The 19,229-nt window shown below is 43.7% G+C and overlaps 1 protein-coding gene across 2 annotated transcripts in view; it reads right to left on the bottom strand.

The window, feature by feature from the left end:
- Positions 1-15,214, bottom strand: part of OSBPL2 (oxysterol binding protein like 2) — a 35,076-nt gene extending 19,862 nt beyond the window's left edge. Inside the window, exons 1-3 of one of the 2 annotated variants that reach the window (XM_062642247.1) lie at positions 15,064-15,214; positions 14,213-14,311; positions 1,858-2,022 (exon numbers count right to left, since the gene is read on the bottom strand). In XM_062642247.1, coding sequence (XP_062498231.1) covers positions 1,858-1,894 — 37 coding nt within the window. In that variant the 5' untranslated portion in view covers positions 1,895-2,022; positions 14,213-14,311; positions 15,064-15,214. The remainder of the gene's footprint in view (positions 1-1,857; positions 2,023-14,212; positions 14,312-15,063) is intronic. The other variant, XM_062642248.1, reaches the window with a different exon arrangement.
- Positions 15,215-19,229: the final 4,015 nt, after the last annotated feature.

Raw genomic sequence — 19,229 nt, 5'->3', positions numbered from 1 at the left:
GCTACACAGAACTGGGCCTCAACTTTATTAGGTTTGTGCAAGTAATCCTTCAAACTGTCATCAGCTTCTAAAGCATCCAGCTGGAGAAAGAGACTGAGCACCTGTCTTTAAAGCCAGTCCTGAGGGAGGCAGAATCTGAAACCAACTATTTCAAACTTAGTGTTCCTCTTAAACCTGTGGGACACACTCCAGGGCAACATATATAAAGGAGAAAAGTTCAAGCTCATTTAGTTCCTGTAGTGGCTGCTGCAGACCAAACTCCTCAGAAGAGGGCTGTGTATAGGCTGTGTCCCTGCCTATAGAGACACCAGGTATTCTTGTGCTTAGAAACTTCCCTCCTGCTATCACACTCCTCCCTGTGGAAGGCTGAGATTAGAACAGGACAAGGAGCACTCAGAACTGGTGTACAACATCCACTTTTGAGCAGAGCCAGCCAAGACTGCCAGGTACAAGAACAGCTCACACACAATAGCTCAGAAGTCATTACCACCCGGAGCAGTCGCAAGGGGAATCAACCTTCTGAGGTCGAGGACAGGGAAAAAGAGGAGGAAAGATGACAAAACCAGAGTGTTCAAATGCAGATGATTCAAGCACCGAGTGCTGTGTATTTCTGCAGCAAGAGACAAAGGAATGCATCAACATCAAAGGTGTACACACAGACCTCAGAGCCATGTTTCTGTTCACCTTTTTCAGTGGGAAAAAGGCCTAGTACATTTACAGCTGTGGTCCTGAGCTCTCAGAATTGAAACATTAAGACATACAGGAACAATACACTGTGTTCAAGATTTGTACAGTACAATACACTGTGTACAAGATTTGTACAGCTGGATTAGGAGCAGCAGCCCCCATCACTCCCAGCATGAATGCAGTGCAAACATCCTTATCTGCTCTGTGACATACTTGTGACAAGTCCTATCTAGCCCACTGTCAGTCACACTGCTTCACCCAGCTTCCTCTGTTTACTCCTCATCATATGAATCTCCAACCGACCATGCCTAAGTCTACCTTACCACTTGTATCTTCCATGCTACTTCCACTCCTTCAGCTTTCATGCTTCCCATTATACTCTTTGTATTCCCATGATTCTACATTAAGCAGTCTACACTCACCACAGCCAGCACTTCTCATTTCACCTCTATTAGAGGACTTCTGAGGAAACATTTAAGTGGAAAACTTTAAACTTGCTTGAGATCTTTGACAGGATTTCTTTTTTATTATTAAAATACTTTGAGCATTTTATTTCACCATCAGAACCATATCATAAATAACCATTCATCCTTATTAGTTCAAAGAAAGTTCCACTTGATACACTGCTCAAGTGTGAAGTGATTCATGTTTGCTTTCCTAGAAACAGCAGTGGATTGCAAAGGCTTTTGGCTCCCTTTTACATACTGTAAAAGCATACTTTTACAGTAATTTCTTCCTGACCAGAAAAACATTTTCTACTTCAATTCTTCAGGATAAGTTTTCCATTAAAAGAAAGAAATGAATAAAATAACAACAAAAATAATCCATGGAAGACATTTCACCTTTCAAAAGGTCTTAAAATTATTACTTCTCAAGCTGCTATTAAATTACCTGCATTTTACAGAAAATGAAAGCTAGACTTGGCCTCTAAAGGACTGTTACAAATTGATAGCCAGCACTAAGCTTTAATCAAAAACCCCCACCTCGTTTCCAAGTCTGAACCTGAATTATACTCCTTCCTTTCTTCTATTCAGAAAATAGCACTGCAAGTTCCACCAGCAGCAGTTTACTTTTTATTTATTCATTAACAGCAATATGTTAGCAAGACACTAGCAGCTCCTCAGCACACACACAATGCAGTCTGTGGCTGGCACTGTGCCTGTCACTCACCCGTAACGGCATCATAAAACTCTTCTTCACTATTCATCCTTCAGTGTGAAATTGCTGTGCAGCCACTCCAGCTTCCTCTAATGCATCGTTGGACTTGATTTAGAGATGAAGTATCTGTGTGCTGTCCAAGTCTTCTTTTGCAAATACCCAGCTGCTGTAGAAGATCTATTTGACAAGACAGGAAAGCAGAATTAGCAACTTCCACATTTCTGATGTGCACAAACACACACATTTGACAAATACTAATTTTCCTGTTTCTTCCCATGGTAAAAGATGGGTTTTTGCATTCATAACTAAACTGACTTCTTTGTTATCAAAGTCATTCTGAAGACAAATACTACCTACCACAAGAACAGCTGATGTATTATACCACACTCCTCTCTCTGAATACATCATATACATTACTGTAAAACATCCTATTTACTGTAAGGTAATTTCAGGCAAGTACAGCCAGAAGGAGCTGAAGGAAGAAAAAGACAGCTGGCAGAACAAAACTTCTCTTCAGCAGGAGGATGAGCCCTTCTGCATCCTTAACTAAGAAAGCTGGGAACGAACAAGAGAACCTGACATCTCAGAATCTCAATGTCGCATAGAAACACTGGGCCTCACTGTACATAATGCAATCAGCAGCCAGTGACCATCACAGAAGCTTTGTCAGGCTACTGCTGTGAACCCTTGAGACAACAGGAGATGTTCCTCTTTAGAGGGAGAGTGTAAAGAAACAACAGATTTCCTCAGTGAAACCAAGCAAACTGCAAGTAACTTACAGATTGATGAAGCATTCCAGCTTTATGGACAGACTACAGGAGATTTTTTCCAGATGGCTGGCAATGGTGTAACAAACATTTTTACTTCACCCAATCTAGATTTTTCACCAAAATCTAGTTTCCACACTTTCAAATGTTCACCAGGTACCAATGACAAGCCAAGTGCGCGATGATAAACGACAGCATGGCAATGCTATCAATATCTCCTCCCAAACAACCTCAATCTGTCAGCCTCAATTTTTTATGACCCTTGAAGATCCCACTGCTTTTGTGACAGTAATTTTTCCAGAGTAATTATAACTTGCACAATTGCATTCCAGTCAAGAGAAACAAAGCCAGAAGCACACTCTACACCTAGTAGAAGAGCTCATCATGTTTGAAGCCAATTCCTTCCTCCTCTCTGTAAGATACTGAACTGCACAATTCCTCCTGTGTTTCAAGTCTTTTTACCTCACTGCCCAGAACAAAAGCTTTCTGAATGCCTCACACATATACATTCCTTCCAATTCTCCATTCAGGAGGAGGAACTAAAATAGCCCATTTTGGAACTCAGATATCTAAGTCAATGAATGTAGCATTCGCCTACGTCTGTCAAGGCAGGGCATTTCAGTATGCTGCTTTTCCCTTAGGAACTCCCTACTTCCCTGCCACTACAGGATTTTATATCAACCTTGGCACCATAGTGAGTATCTGAGCTTCCACATACGCTTCAGCAATTTCTTATTTACAAGTCCTCATCTCCACAAGGACAAAACTTTATGCATCTGCTTTTCTTGACTGTTGCTGCAGCGCTGTTGCAATTGCTCTCAGCTGGATGATAGTTTCCTTCCTTTTTCCTGTGCTGTTCTCCAGTCAGAGACCTTTAAACCTTCAACTTTCAGCCACAAGTTTCTGACTTCCTTTTGCCAAAGTGCTGCACTCTTCTAGGCAAGGATGCAACAGCTCGAAACATTAACAAGCCAGATGTGAAAGGGAGAAATCCTCTTAACAACAGTTGGTTCCAGAGCAGCAGCTAGCTCACGTATCTGGGTGAACTGAACAGCAGAACTGATAACATCATTCTAAATCTGTACTGGAAGTACAAGTCAGTGCACCTATCCTTGTGTTATCTTGCCCAGCAGAAGCCAGTCCCTGACTCTGTAAGAAAAATGCTTGTTCATACCAAAGCTGCTGTCAGCCTTGGAGTTTCTCCAAACTTCCCAGCCCTACCAGCAATATTATCTGGAAGTCTCTCTTCCAAGGTCTCCAAATATGTCCTATCATTGCAGAAAATCTGTCCTTGAGGATGCAACTATGTAAACCTTTATAGCAGGGGAGGAAAGAGGGAATCCAAAGAATACTATTGCAACAAGAAACAGGAACCTCTCAGGACAACTGCTGACCCCAGAAGCAATTATCAGTGCACTGGAATGAATCCACTCCTTTGCCAAAAATGAAGTTTACATTAGAAGGCTTCTTTAATCCTCCAAGGTACTGTATCTTTGAAGACAGGCTGAGAAAGTTGGGGCTGTTCAGCCTGGAGAAGAGAAGGCTGCACGGAGACCTCATAGCAGCCTTCCAGTATCTGAAGGGGGTTATAGAGATGCTGGGGAAGGACTCTTCATTAGGGACTGTTGTGACAGGACAAGGGGTAACGGGTTCAAACTTAAACAGGGGAAGTTTAAATTGGATATAAGGAAGAAGTTCTTTCCTGTTAGGGTGGTGAGGCAGGGGGGTTGGAACTGGATGATCTTAAGGTCCTTTCCAACCCAAACCATTCTATGATTCTATTCAAAGATGCAAGACGCTTCAGGTTTCAACTGGCTGCAAATACTGCATCCTTTTAGCAAGAGAGCAGCCAATAATTCCAGAAGGAAACTTGATTTCACACAAGACACTACCCTCTCATGACCAGTGCTACAATTCCCTCACTTTCACCATGTTTTCTTGCCTCTTCCCTTTTTATTGAAGCTCCTGCAGCAGGACTAGCCTATTGCTGCACACAGCTCATGCAATGGGATTCTGGTCTGAAACAGCCTTGTATGTACCTGCAACACATAAAAAGGAGCTAGTTCAAAACCCATCCCTGCTCAGGCTCAGTTCAAATGCAAAGAGCACAAGTCCTCAGGCTCCCTACCCAAACACAGCCACCTCGCATATCAGCTTGCAAGCTCCAGAGATGCTTTGTAACAGCAGCTCTGGTATGCTGTAGTTTTGTATAGAAGGCACTAAGACATAAAAAGTATGATTTAAAAGATTGCCAGTTATTATTAAGAGCCTTGGAGTAAACCAGGTCACAAAGATGAAGACCAGCTTCTCTGCTCCCCTCTCCTGCACGCTAATAGCTGCATTACAAAAGGCCTTGTGAAGCGGAACTACATCCCACAGAATGCAGTTGCACTACAAAGGCAATGAAGCTTTCCTCTGAAAACACAAGTACAAATGGAGGAAGTAGAATCAAAGACTTGAGTTAACTGAACGCCAGAGTTACCCTGTGCTCTCCTGATAGGCACCTCACACCACAATTTAAGCTCATTCTATTTGAAAGTTCAGTCATATCCCTGTAAGTTATATACAAGCTTTGTAACCATTACCTAAATTACAAAATAATCATGGAAGTCACTTTAAATAACAATCACAAATTGTCCTAAGATGCTAGAAGCACTTGTAAAAGGACAAAGTAATATATTTTGCATCAGTTACACTAGAAATAACGTAACACTCAGATCACTTCTTTTACATTCAGTTCTTTTATTTAGAAGTTACTGTGAATTTGCATGTAGCTGAAGACACAATAACAGCGGTTAGCTTTCATGAGCCAAAAAGCACGGATTAAGTCCTTTCCTCTTGCTAAAAGGAACAGCAAAAAGTTACTCTCAATTAGGCTGAAATGCCAGAAGACGAAAACATCCTGTTTGCTTCATATTCAACATTTGTAATCTGCATTTCCTCCCCATGTCCATGATGTACCCAGAAAAACTCCCTTACACACTGGCAATTGCAGTTAACAGCTCTTACCAAAATTGCCTTTCAAGGAAGGGTGCCTTCAGGAGCTCAGGACCAGCTGCCATCAGCTGTATTGTCACTGATGGCAAAGAGAGACTTTAGAGAAACCATTTAACAAATAACAGGAAAAAGCTACAAATGGAGGCCTCGTAAGAAAACTGGAAATTCACAGTTTAAGGATGACAACACAGCACTGGCTACAAGCAGCCCAGATTTTGTGGTTTACAAGATAAGCAACAAAGCTCATCTCTTTCCTCAGATTTGAAGGCTAGGCATTGGTATATACTAATTGGATTTGTTACAGGATTTGTGTGCATGGATTCAAACTGCCATATCTGGGTTTATTTTTGTAATAGCTTGATCTCCTACAGGAAAGATGCTAGTTTTGAAGCTCAAGCTGAAAGACAACAGATAAAAACATCAAATCCGTCTAATACCCATCACAAGAGCCCAACTTCAACATCAGCTGGTAAATCTGTACTGCAGGCTCTATTCTCTTATATTTTGCCCTGAGAAACTCTCCGTGTTTGGCTGCCCAGAATATTCACAATACGATTTTGCTCTTGGAAATAAATTTTAAAGTGAGTGGCAAAGCAATTAACACAAAAGAACAACGCTGAACAGAGCTTACTGAAGCGAGTCTTGAACAAGTTATTTGGGCAGAACCCAGTTTTTCTAGTCATTTTGCTTATTTGCATGCCAATGCCTCCAATATACAAAACCAGACCAGCAAGAGAATTTGAAGTGAAAAACTTGTAAAAGCTTCTGGTATCATCTATTCAAAGGACTACCTTTGGTTCCTCTGAAACAAGCTTTGCACCTTTGTGATATAAAACCATCCACAAACGGGTTAAACAAGTCATTATGCTTTCCACTAGCACAACTTAGAAATGCAGATAGCAATGCTGCAATAGAAACGCAGTGTTGTACCAAACAAGAACCCCAAAGCCTGAACAGGTAAGGGATGGAAATACAAGTAACTACTACTGACACAGGCAAGAAGTCTGTCTTGCACTTTTGTTATTAAAAGGTCTCCCTAGTGCTATACAACTAATCAAAAGCGGGTTACTCATTAAAACTCCTTTAAATTCCCATAATTTACCGGAAAAGGTTCACACATTCCTGTATGACTGATGACCATGGACAGTCCTTTCCTTAAAGGACATGGGGATGTTTTGCAAAGGACAAAACAAAGAACGCAGCTGTAATGAATACTGCAGGAACACAATGAAAACCTGCACTGCATCCATAGCACACCTTGAAATAGGTTCTGCAGCAAGGAGGAATTACTAAGACTGACATACAGCTTTCCAGAGGTACATTTGCTACAGATAGAGAGAACAGAAAGGGCTGTCCCTAAACACACACAGCACACCAACGGTCACAAAACATACCAAGGCAGATCCCAAGATGCTCACCCTCAGGAGGTAACATGCTTCTGTCAGTGATCTTCACATCCTCAATGCAGAGTGTAACTATTCCTACCACCTACACCACAGTCCCATGACAAAGGAAGAACAAAGTCATACTGTAGCTGCCAGTCACCTGGTTATGAATATGTCAAACAAAGCGTTCTGTCAAGCACTGCGTTGAACACAACGGGGACAGGTATCAGGTGATGCGTCACCTCCTCTGGTAACAGGCTTTGCTTTCCAAAGCTTACCTCTATGCAGGTTGGAGGGTCAGGTACAAGCTCACAGTCCCCTGCAGCAAAAGGCACATGGAACTCTTTTCCAGAGATCCAGTGTCAGTAAGATCAGTTCCAGACTTTGCACATTCCACCTATTTTAAACCATTTCCACCCACTTGAATTTATTTTTAAAACCAGGACAACAAAAGTGCAAGACTCTGCAAATCACTTTAAAAGGTATCAATGTGTTCTGTGATCTGCATGCAAGCATCTATGTGTACCTGTTCTCTCCCCACCAGATGAGGCTGCAGAGATGACCTAGAATGGCTGTCCATAACATGCCTGCATTTGCTTACAGCTTTATCAAGTACTAAAAGTTGTAATTTCCTATGCTAACCTAACGCCACCATGCATGCTTGCTCCTTCTCCAATCCCATCTTCAACGTTAAAAATTAACAGCTAATTTCTGTATCTCCAAGACCCTGGATCCTCAGAACTTACAATTAAAGAACCCCAAACATGAGTACCTGTTCAAAACAGCCTGTATGAGCTCAAACATGCAATTACTATGACTTGGCTAATTCAACATAACTAGTTACTCCATACTGACTTGTTCTTCTATGTCAATCCTCCACAAAGACCCAACTGGTTAACCAAAAGTTGCTCCTCAAAAGAACCATTTCCATAGAGAGGTAAGCATTTATAGCTGGAGCAGCTTATTTGACTGGAATGCTGCTCAGCAAGCTCCATTTTGATGGCTGGCTGGCTGACTGACTATAGCTGCAGTGTTTTATTCCTCCAGCAGCTGAAATTTCACATCATGCAGCAATTCTGGAAAGCCACTGTTTGTCAACACCATCCTGCTCCTTTATAAATCCTGGATTTTGTGCTCTGAAAGCATGTTCTAGCTCCAAGAGACATCTATAAACCACTAGGTCACATTCATTATACAGACACTCTACTTGTGAGATCAAGGAGAAGTTAAGTCCAAGATCAGAAACAGTAAGCAGTCATGAAAATAAGCACAGACATTCACCAGCATGAGCAGTGAAGGTGTTGGAAGGTCAATGCACTGGAATTACAGTGCCACCAAAGAACTGATGAAGCAGCACATTCCTCAGCTTTTTAACAGGCCTAACAAGGTTTTGTTGGATGTGCACTTTCACAGCAGGTTTTAAACCAAATTCAGTTTATTCACTTGAAGGGAGAACACCTGCAAGCAAGAAAAAGAAATAAAATAGAAATAGCATTGACAGGATTGAAATTAGCTCCATACAAAGGAAAATTCACACCATGCCCTGTTTAATCCACCTAAAAAATGTTAACAAAAAGCAGCATTTTCATTAGCTTCATTTCCTACGTTCAGGATGCAGCTTCTGAGCAGAAAAGGACTCCAAAAGAGCCAGTAGAGGATCAAATATACCCACCCTTCACATTAACATCAAAAACAATAAGGAAAATGAAACAACCCAACAGTCTACAGCATGACTGGTGGAATAAGAGCCAAGCCCATGTTCTCTTGGGTTGCCAGCTGAAATAAAACATAGCTGCAGTACTTCAAGGGATAGAAATAAATAGCTTGAACTACAAGATAAATATTCATGTGGGTTTTGCTCCATACACATCTCCTGAAAGCATCAAACTGCAGTGTTTCATCTCTGAATGAAAGCTGCAGCAAGGATGAATCTTAACAGACTCATGAAATTAGGTTACACTGGAGCTAAAACATCTATAAAAATTAGCCAAGAAGTCAATTTAATTGGCAGTCCAGGTACCTGCTGTAATTATTATGCACTTAAAGTCTCTTCAGCCAGAGAACAGCTACATAAATGGCAGAATCCAGAAGAGGATTTTATTTACCAGGTTAGATTTGTTTCTTACTCCAGCGTTTGAAAGTAACAGCATCTCCCACCAAGATGCAAATGCTTTTGCTTCTGTTGTTTTTCTTTATTCTGTTTGGCTTCTTTCCCTTCCTTTAAGTGTCATTGCCTCTTCCCCTAGATTTCCTTGCTTTTGCCCTTTGAATTCTCTCCCACATCCCACGGGGGGGGGGGAGCTATGTGGGTCTATCCACCCCAGAAGCAAAGCAGCAAAGCATCCTAAGCTGATAGTTTTGCTGACCTTTTTAAAGCACTTAACAGCAATAGTGGCAGCAAACTGAGCATCTAAAAACTTAGCTCTGAACAAACAGATTTCTGGTAGGAAGAATCGCATTCTATTCTCTCAGGAATACAGATTTTTGGTGATGCTTCACAAGAATTAGAGCCAACTGAAACACTCAGAGTCTGGTCTGCAACTGAGTTCAGGCAACAGAATGTGTTTCTGCACCAGAACCACAATACTTGTCCCACACTCTGAGTGCTGCCTCCAGCACAAAGCTACAGTGCTGCTATCAGAAGAACTATTTATTGAAGATAAAAGCTGTAAAAATGAAACCGGAGAGAAGATACCCCCATAGTTTAGTGCTCAGATACCTACAGAACCAATGGCTAACTCCAGCCTCATTGTAGCCAAAAATTCCATAGCCAAGGACACTGCCTCACAGAACTAATACCCAACCTAGCAAACAAACAGACCAAGAAAACTTGATTCCAGCAGATTCATATTTTCTGATGCAAAACAATCCACTGAAATCCCCACAGAATTCTGCAAATATGCTCCTTTTTTAACATTCCATGAATATTTGAGACATTTTTCCACCTGACAGCATCTACTGTAGCATTCTTCAGACTTTGTAGCCTTCCCTTGGGAACGATTTCATTGCCCACAACTGTAAAAGATCACTAAATTCTGGTTTACATGCCTGCTCCACATGATGCATGATGTGAGGCTTGATCACGACTGATAAAACAGCTCATTTCTAACCACACTGTCACGAAAATCAGTAATTCAATACTGCATTGTAAAACCTCTGATTCTTAGCAGCTACCTGAGGATTTGTTTTATCTTATTTCTAAGTGACATGGTGGGAAGTAATCAATAACTCCAAGCACAGTGGCTGTGGACTCAAGTGTCAGTACATGTCTAATTAATCATTTATGAACACTTCTCTTTGAACCAAAACTTCCTTTGAAGGTGAAATTAAGTATGCTTGAATCTCTCCCATCATAATATAACCACCTTACAAATTGATCACTGGAGAAAATTACAGCATGTAACATCAGTGAAGAAAACCCCTAGAATGGTAAAAACAGGTACAGTTTTAAGTTTATAGATCTTCTTACTCAGAGGCACTGTTAAAGCTCTGTCTCTGTGGCCCCATTTTCTCCAGGCATGTGTAATTTCACATTTATTCTTTACAAGGTATCTTACAAATCATTTTTATGGAGACTCTTAAACTATTATGGCAGCAGTCCTATTGCAAATGAAGCAGGAGGACAACACTTGACTAACCCAGTGTAAAGCCCTAAGGCAGAAGAAACCGTATTTTTATGCCTACCACTGATTCCTCACACACTGACGCTCTGCAGCACATGCACACAGCTGGCACATTGTTTGTTAGAGAGTTTAAAGATGGTACCACAAGTTAAAAAAAGCTTTAGAAAGAGTTTTTACTGTGGTTGAATTTCCTTTAAAGCTACATTTATAGTAGATACGCAATGGATTCCAGTGTAAGGGCGTTACTATGTTTGCTGTTGTCAGTATATATATACATAAATATTTCAATAAACTTTTGACTTCTGAAAACAGGACAAATATATCCAAATAGTTTTTTAATGAAGAATCCACACAGCTATCTGCCTGAGTAACATTAACTCAGATAATAAAACAGCTGCACAGCACTTAGAACTCTGTTTAAGACAAAATAAGACCATGTAAATAAAGTTATTTGCATCTCTAAAGATGCATAGCTTTTTGTTTCGCTATTAAACAACTGTTCAACACAACTGATGTGCAAAATCTAGAGAGAACATACAAGGGGGAGAGGTTTTGCCCTTCTAACAAGGTTCTAATTTCATCCCCTCAACAAACACACTGCTAATGGCCCGTTACAAACAGGCTGATGAGCCAGCCTCTCTGCAGCCTCAACACGTACAGGCTTCGTAACTGAGAGTTATTGGAAGGATTCTCATTCTCACTCAGTCCATGGGCACATCAGGACTCCACCTCAGTGCCTGCAGCTGGTTAGGTCTGAAGTGAGTGACATGAACCATAGACACCTCCAAATTCAAACTCTCCTCGTATCATTATTACTTTGAAACTATCACCAGAATCAAACCCCAGTGAGATCTATTAATAAATTATTTTGGGAGCCCTAAAGCAAAATCACTCTGAAGAGTAGAAATAATGCTAGCAAAAAGATAATGAAGTTATCCATTCATGAAGACATGTTTCTTGACAAGTATCATAAGCATGCAGCCTTCTTTGTAATACCCCACAGGTTCTTTGCCTCCCAGCAGCCACAACCTTACCTCTTCTCAAACTCAAGAGCACAGAAAAAATATTGAACTCAAACAGAAATGCCACAGACCAAGACTTCCGTTCAGTTTCATGTCAACCACAGAGGTTACATGTCCCATAGAGCAATATACAGTTTAAGTTTGGGATCATGAAACCAAGAGGGACAAGATTAAAAGGTCCAGATGTATTTCTGCAGCTGCAGGAACAATTCACCTTTTGTGCCTGCTCCCACCACATTCATAAACCACCATGGGAAGACAACACTGTCCAGCCTCCTGCATTTCCTGCATGAAGAGCTTCTGTAATTTACCAAGAGTCTGTCTCATTAAATTATGTGCATAATTAAACATACTGAAATAATCTAAAGGATCTGTCTAGACTGGTGAATGGATTTCCAATTGTAACTGTATTTAAAAGAAAATAAAACAAGTTTAAGTAAGTTTGGTCTATTCTTGTAACGTATTAACCTTGAAAATTAAGACATTATCTTTGTGCAGTGAATGAAGTTGTTGAAGAGAACCACTGAAAGTAATGGTATGTCACATTTGACATGTTCTATTCGCTCACTGCTCTCATGCAACTTGCTGTTACAAGCATTTAAGAATACAAAGTAAATCACTATCACCATACAGTCTTCTCCATCGTAAATATTAGGGGTTCAAGGATTGAAATAATATATACTTCAATTCCAAATTCTACAGTGTCTGTATATCTACAGAATCCATACAATACATATTTCTTGCAACAGGAAACATCACAGCCCCATATCTGGCAGACACAAGGTGACCAACTTGCTCATTGCTCTCGCTTTCCAACTTTGGTGACGATGCCCCTGTGACGAGTTACACAACCTCTGCAAAACCATTCAAGATGTTGAGCACTCCATGTTTAACACATTCTTTGCACACATGATTTTGTGCATTTCTTCCACATAAGGTAAGAAAAGCAAGCGCTTAGTTATTTCACAGTGAACAGACTGAACACTGAGCACGTTAAAACATCCTATTAGTGCCAAATACAGACATTTCTTACATCTTCATGACTCAGGTGACAAAATCAATGCCAGCTTGTGAACAGCAGTTCTAGTTACCAAGCAGCATGATGTAACATTGCATTGTTCAAGGACAAGTTACTTCAAATACAAAACCTAATGAATTATCTGCTCCAAACCTCAGTGTACCTGCATATGAACCTCACTTTCAAACAACAGCAGCAATAAATCACCTGACTGGCAATACAAACAGTGACTTAAAAACACAGCCTTATCAAAGCACAAAAGCCTGACTGGCTTGTGTTCCAGCCAGCACTAACAGAAAGCTAAGCTCTCCACCTTTGTTCTAGGTCAGCATGTGTGAAGTTCACAGGACAGAATTCACAAGAAGAAAGGCTGAAAGAAATACCAGTTTCAATCATAAAACCTTTCAGCTTAAGCAAGCACACACTGTAGAAAGCAGTAAGAATTAAAATTGATTTCAAGAAACCATCCAACAGTGAAAATCATCCTCTCTTCTCAGCTACCAAACCAGGTACATCTGCATAGGTGTTAGCAACCAAAGAACTCCATGCACCACACTGCTTTTCAGTGCTGCAACAACTGATGCCTCTAACCTCTCTAGTCTTCAGCTACTCACAGGCACAGAGTTTGTTGTCTAATCATCATTTTTATACCTTGAAAGTGCATCTTCTGTTTATAAGATTATCTTAGCAGGGCTGAGTAGTTTCGGAGGAAAATGGGATGCTCATTCCTGGACAGCAGATGTCTCAGTGTTTCCTTTGGAGCACTCCCTGAAGTGACAAGTTCATTACAAGGTGCTCTTGGTTCAGGAAAGCACCATTACGAACCACTCCTGATTTTTACCCTCGATTGCCCTCAACTTTCTACCACGTGGTCAAACATTTGCATGAGCTGACAACTATTTTAAGGAAAGTTCTGTTTACAGGGACTGAAAACCCAGAGGGTTACTCAGGGGAAAGTCACTGCTCACAACTTCTTGCTTCTGCGCTCGTTTAGCCAGTTCTCCTACTTCATCCCACGGTGCAACGCTGTACGTTTGGAAGTTACCCAAGTCACTGCTTCCAGAACTTGCCCTGAGGTTTCACAAGTCCCAGAGCACACTGGTATAAAGTTAGTTAATACGATATATATGTGCTTGCCCCCAGATGTCAACTGGAGTTATAGAACTTTGGAAGATGAAGTTGGGATGGAGCAGATTTCTCTTGCATGCATAAGCTTTAAGAAAGAGTGGCACAGTAATGCTCATCTCCACTGCAGGCCCATGTCTCCGTTCTACTCTTTGAAATCTTAAATGAAGGCTATGTATTTTAATAGAGAAAATCCAAAGTAAATGAAAGCAGTATCTGCTTGCATGTAACATGCTCTCACAGATGCTTCTGAGGGGAAACACGAGGCCATGGCAGATAAAAAACAGAAGTGATTTTGAACCCCCATGTTAAACTCAGCCCAGCAAGTGCTGCGGAGTAACAAACCACTTCCAGGAGGAGCCCTGAATCCAAACACACAGCACAAACATAATTAATACCCCAATTAAATAAATGGCAACATAACGTATACCTTTGTTACCATGCAGAAGTTCTGGTGGCATGTTATTTAAAAAAAAAAAGCCTTTTTCCCGCTATTTTCCCCATCTTGCTTGTCTCCCTTTCAGGAGCTCTGTAAGAGAAACATTGAGTAGGTAACTGAAGAACAAAAATAACCCAAACTCTTATAAACCCTGGCTGCTCGCTGTGCTTCAGCTGTGGCCTTAAAGGCCCCTTGAGGCTCCTGCACGGTGCTGAAGCTGAGCTCAACGCACCTATCTGGGGAACCGCGTGTCGCAGGCTCCTCCGCCAAACCACTCAGCTCCAAAAGGCATCAGGAGGACACAAGAAACGAGAACTATCCCTCCGCCGGTGCTGCCAGAGCCCCGCTGCCCTGCAGCCCGCGCTTCGCACCGTCCTTCGGCCCCGCTGCCTCCCCTGCCCGGCCCCACGGCTAACACAGTGGATCTGCCACTCAGCCCGGGGTCCCGCCGCGGCTGAGGGAAGGTTCTCTGAATCCCACCCGCTACCGACTCAGCCGCATGGGCCTACGACCCGGCCCGGAGGGAAAGCGAACGGACCAAGGATCCCGCTTCTACCGGGTACGGGCGCGAAGCGCTGAGGCAGCCGCGTTACCCCGGCCCGGTGACCGCCAGCGCCTCGCCCCGCCCCGCTCCGCTCCACCGGGCCGGACCGAGCGGGCAGCCCGCGGCGCTGAGGAGAGCCGCCCGCGGCCCACCGGTGAGCGGACCCCCGGCCCCGCTGGGCTGGGCCGCGCCGGTCCCGGGCGGGGCTGGGGGCGGCGCTGCCGCCCCTCTCTCAGTGTGGGCAGCGCCGCGGCAGCGCGGAGCCCCCCGAGGGCCCGGCCCGGCCCGGCGGCATTACCTGACACCGCGCTCCCGCGACGGCCCCGCCACAACACCCTCCCACCCCAGCACCGCTGACACCGAGGCGGAAGTACGGTCCTCGCCGCGGCGGAGTGATGCGCCTCTCCGCCAATCGCAGAGCGCAACCGCGCCCGCCGGCTGACGAAGAGACGAATCAGCTTCCCCTTTCACCTGCCCGGAGGCGGGGCGAATGCTAATGAAGCGCCGAGCCTCACAGCCCCGGGCCGCACCACTGCTGGGGAGACTGCTGGCCAATGGCGCGGCGGAGGGGGCGGGTCTATGCAGATGTAAGAGGTACCGGCATTCCCCGCGGCTCTGCGACGCTGGACCGGGAGCGTTTCGGAGGGGACGGTGCAGCTTCTGTCATGCAAACGCACACGGTGATGCTGGAGACGTTATCGCCCGTTGTGCTTTGTGGGACGTTTGTACCATCAGCGAACTGCAGAGCGTGAGCTCGGCTCACCACGACTGCGTAGAACAAAGTGTCTTTATTAATAAGGTGTAAAAGGGTGGTTGTATTCCCGTCTCTCAATGTCATGCTATGCCCATGCTGGTATGTGCAGTGTTTTGCTGTGCTCCAGTAGGATTTTAACCACTTTTGTGGGTTTATTCCACTGTTGTGGGTTTTTTCCATCACATTCTAGTGCTTTGAGGTACATCAGTGGTCACCCGTGGGTCACAGAACACCACAGCTGGGTTTCCAGGCCATGCATTCACCCCAGTGACATCCTCCCTGTCCAGCTGCTGCTCTGAGCACATTGATGGATGTGAGCAGGTTAATGGACATCTGGAAGTCCCACAAGGTCACCAAAGCCATGGGCTGATTGGAGCTGTTCCCAAGCAGAACCTGGCAGGTGCTGTGATTTGCCTCACCCTGAACTTGCACTTGTTGGTACACAACAGGTAACTGGAGGCAAGTTCGTAACAACCCCCTTGACGGTGATTACTGGCACGCTAAAGCAACCGAGAGGATTTGTAGATGCTGATGCAAGTGTAAGAACTGTGAGTCAGGAGTTTAAAACCTATTTGACTCATTTCTCCCGGATAACACCCGTTCTGCTCGTTTGATTTACCATCACCTTTCTGAGCATAGACACTGCAGCTTCCTCCGTGACCAGAGAACTGAAACTCTTTTTCCATTGAAATGTCTCCATCCTTCCCTTTTCACACCTGAAAGCTTAGAGTCATACAATAAAATCATAATATCCCAGCCTGGTTTGTGTTGGAAGGGACTTTAAAGTTCCTCCAGCTCCAACCCCTGCCACGGGCAGGGACACCTTCCACTAGAGCAGCTTGCTCCAAGCGCCTGTGTCCAGCCTGGCCTTGAACACTGCCAGGGATGGGGGAGCCACAGCTTCTATGGGTGTCAGCCTGTGCCTCTGACTGGCTCTGAGGGTGTCTGTTGGTCCCTCTGGTTCCAGCCTTTCTACCCCCCCTGTGTTTCACCCCTGCATTCACCCATTCCCAGGTTGCAAGGCAGGTGTCATTACACTCATCTTTAGGGAATACAAATCTTTGGGAGTACAATTCCAAATCTGGCTTTAAGAGTTTCCCAGTTTGCCTGGATAAGTGATTCTTTCTTTTCCAGTAAGCCCTGATTCAACAGCCCACTTCTGGATTGCTCAATGTCATAGACTCAACATTAAGAACAGAGTTTATTATTACAGCTTAAAAGCAAAGGCAACAACCAACAAGTAAGCATGAATATAAAGTATTCTCTGACTGAACAGGCCTTTGTCATTACTAAGGAGCTGCTCTGGAAGAGTTCTTCAAAAGCATTAAGAGAAATCCACTGATTACCTGACCAGGGAATATTGAATTTGTGCCGCTTGTCCAGGTGTGAATTGAAGATATGTTCATTCTGAGCCTGCCACAAAACCCCTTCTCCCAGGCATTTCATGGGCAGTCGAGCTAAATGCTCAAGCTTAGCAATAACAAGGCTCATGGACAATTTATTCCCTTGTTAGATACTATGGGACTACTCCCTAACAATGTAAACTCACAAAAAAAACAGGCTGGACTGGCAGAAGAATAGTTCTCTGTTTTTCTCCCTCCTGTGTTGGCAATGAGGGGATAAAACAGTTACTTTTTAAAGGAGCTGGCGTGGAAAAGTTTGCCTCACTGGCAGGAGTTTTGCAACATTAAAGGCAATTAAAACGGGGCTTTACAGTGGGAAGTATTGAGCAATGGTCTTAGGCAGAGGTGTGACCATCAGCTCCACCTGTAATAAACCCCAATGCTTCTCTCCTGTGGAGCAACACAACCCGCTTAGAAAACTAACCCAAGGAAACCTTGTCGCTGCAGCAGATTTACAAAACCCAAATTGCAACAGAGTAAGGAAGGGCCGAATGGAAAACTGAACCCCAGTGATCCTGAGAGATAGAGATAATGCAGGAAATGTGGCACATCACAGCAAAAACACTGATTGTCTTTCACCAGTTGTATGTGGGCAGAAACAAACGCTGCTTCTCTCCTTCTCCAAAGGAGCCACTGGCCCAAGGCAGCTACTTCACTCCTAACATGTATGGGCTGACTCCTGGGAGCCAGGAACCACTTTGCAAAATGGGAAACATCCAAATAGACCTTGTTTTCCAGTATCTTCTCTTCCAGTACCTAAAGGGGACCTACAAGAAACCTGGAGAAGGGCTTTGGACTAGGGCCTGTAGGGACAGGCCAAGGGGAATGGCTTTAACCTGCCAGAGGGGAGACTGAGATGAGCTCTAAGGCAGAAGCTCTTCCCTGTGAGGGTGCTGAGGCGCTGGCACAGGGTGCCCAGAGAAGCTGTGGCTGCCCCATCCCTGGCAGTGTTCAAGGCCAGGTGGGACACGGGCTTGGAGCAAGCTGCTCCAGTGGAAGGGGTCCCTGCCCGAGGCAGGGGTTGGAGCTGGGTGAGCTTTAAGGTCCTCTCATCCCAAACCAGTCTGGGATTCTATGATTTGATTCTGTGGAAGATTCTATGAGATCTTCCACAACCGGAATAATAAACATTTCCTCCTCTATCCCATCTCATCTCAAAAGCGAGGCATCCTGAAATCAATTGTGTATTTTGAGCTGCCAGCTCTAAGAAAGGGAATATATTGTGAAAGAACTCATGTCCCATAGATTATTTCAATATAAAAAAGACATTTAAAAAATCAGACATTGCTAACACTGATAAAACTTTAGTGAAAAAACATGGTAGTGCTGAAACCACACGAATTTTAACCAGAACCTTGAAGAAAAGAAATTCAAGAGAAAAAGGAATCCATAAATAATGAGGAACATGGCAAAAGCTGAATAAGTAGAAATAGCAGGTCTGTTAAAAGGCTGAATAAGCATGTTCTTTGTAACAGCAAGGAAAGGAAAAGACACAACAGCCTATATGCTCTGCTTCAGTGATAATTTCCCTGAGAGCTGCACCCATTCAGCCAGGGGTAGCTCAGGATCTGAGCCTCTTTTCTTCAATATAACATGAAGTTATACACTTGGTCAAGTTGGGAAAGCTCCAAAGCCAAGTGCTGAGTGTCCAAAGGGGCTTTCCACAGTGAGCAGAAAGCTGCCTATAAAACAAGCTTTCTCGTAAAGTGTCAATGTTCCCCTCAGCTGAATCCTGAATTCTTCTAATTCCAGATTCGACTGCTGGCACTGGAAAATCCCACTTCTGGAGCTGAGCTGAGATGAGCAGGAGCTTGTGCTTAGGATAAAAATAGTTGGGTGAAACTAGGTCACTTCCATATCCTGTCTCGCCCTCCCTGGGATGAAAATCCATGGTTTTCTTGCATCTCCATAGCAGGGAAGATGGGGATAGATCAGCTTTGACTCACAGCTTCGATCCCCCACACACTTGTATAGGGAAGCACCACAGTGGGATACTGCTGAGGGCTGGGTACCCAGGAGCTTCAGCTGCCTCTGTTTCAGGAGCAGATCTGAAGGCTCTCTTTTCCCAGTGCCCATGAACAATCACGCTGCCTCCAGTTGATCTGCCGGCAATCAATGATGCTTTATATCCTAATAGAGGTTTATCTGTCAAGCTTGGCCACAAGAGCGTCTTCGTTAGAATTAATTACAATGTCTGGGTTTAGCTACGTGGGAGGCAGCATCCAAGTTACCCTTGTACTCTTCAGACCAAATTTCTCTCTCTGGATGGCAGTACTTACATCAAAGGTTAACTCAATGGCTTGTACG

This window comes from Pezoporus occidentalis, unplaced genomic scaffold, assembly GCF_034315485.1.
Source record: "Pezoporus occidentalis ecotype Australia unplaced genomic scaffold, CSIRO_AGI_Poc_V1 ctg70, whole genome shotgun sequence".
Classification (NCBI taxonomy): Eukaryota; Metazoa; Chordata; class Aves; order Psittaciformes; family Psittacidae; genus Pezoporus; species Pezoporus occidentalis.
This window is presented reverse-complemented; position numbering and strand designations above follow the sequence as displayed.